This window comes from Salvelinus sp. IW2-2015, unplaced genomic scaffold, assembly GCF_002910315.2.
Source record: "Salvelinus sp. IW2-2015 unplaced genomic scaffold, ASM291031v2 Un_scaffold4098, whole genome shotgun sequence".
In the NCBI taxonomy this organism is placed as follows: domain Eukaryota; kingdom Metazoa; phylum Chordata; class Actinopteri; order Salmoniformes; family Salmonidae; genus Salvelinus; species Salvelinus sp. IW2-2015.
Genome location: NW_019945370.1, coordinates 11131 through 12045, shown reverse-complemented (window position 1 = coordinate 12045; position 915 = coordinate 11131). Strand labels below are relative to the sequence as shown.

At 38.4% G+C, this 915-nt stretch overlaps 1 protein-coding gene across 1 annotated transcript in view; it reads left to right on the top strand.

Moving 5' to 3' along the window:
• LOC112076870 (regulating synaptic membrane exocytosis protein 1) overlaps positions 1–913 on the top strand; it is a gene marked incomplete at its 3' end in the record, with an annotated part of 42620 nt that extends 41707 nt beyond the window's left edge. Inside the window, exon 11 of the mRNA XM_070441485.1 lies at positions 760–913. Coding sequence (XP_070297586.1) covers positions 760–913 — 154 coding nt within the window. The remainder of the gene's footprint in view (positions 1–759) is intronic.
• Between the last annotated feature and the right edge of the window lie 2 nt (positions 914–915).

The window sequence follows — 915 nt, the reverse complement described above, 5'->3', positions numbered from 1 at the left end:
ACGCACGCACGCACGCACGCACGCACACACACACACACACACACACACACACACACACACACACACACGCATACTGTTTATAGTACATGTGAATTATATCTTAATTTGTGTGTAAATTATTACTGTTCTCATATTTTATTCATAGATATTATATTTGTGTGTAAATTATTACTGTTCTCAGATTTTATTCATAGATATTATATTTGTGTGTAAATTATTACTGTTCTCAGATTTTATTCATAGATATTATATTTGTGTGTAAATTTTTACTGTTCTCAGATTTTTATTTCATAGATTTTAGATGTGTATGAATGTTTTGCTGTTTTGCAAAATGCTATATACCCATTGGTTAGCTGGAATGGAATGTTCGTGTCCTGTATGATCAGTCAAATGACTGTGATATGTGGTTGTCTTACCTGGCTATCTTAAGATAAATGGATCTATACTGGACTACTAAGTCATTCTGGATAAGATCTCGTTGATCATTTCTTTAATTAAACAATAAAAGCTAATTTACCAACATTTGTGAAAATTAATATATATCGTTTTGACATGAAACTCTTCATAAACATACAGTATACACAGAAAACAAAACACACACACATTCATTTGCACGTATCCACACACACTTGCAAACTCAAACACGCACAGAGAACCACAGACGGACGCCATCATGTCCTCTATTCTGACGTTGTCTTGTTCTATATGTCTCTCACGTTCTCTCCTCCTCCTCKTTCCTCTCTTCCCTCTCACTCCTAGATCCTGATAGAGCTGGAGACTGCCCTGCTGGACGACGTTCCTCACTGGTATAAACTCCAGACCCACGACGTGTCCTCTCTACCTCTGCCCCAGCCATCCCCTTACCTCCCGCGCAGACACGCCTCTCACGACAGCCCCAGCAAGAAACTACAGAGT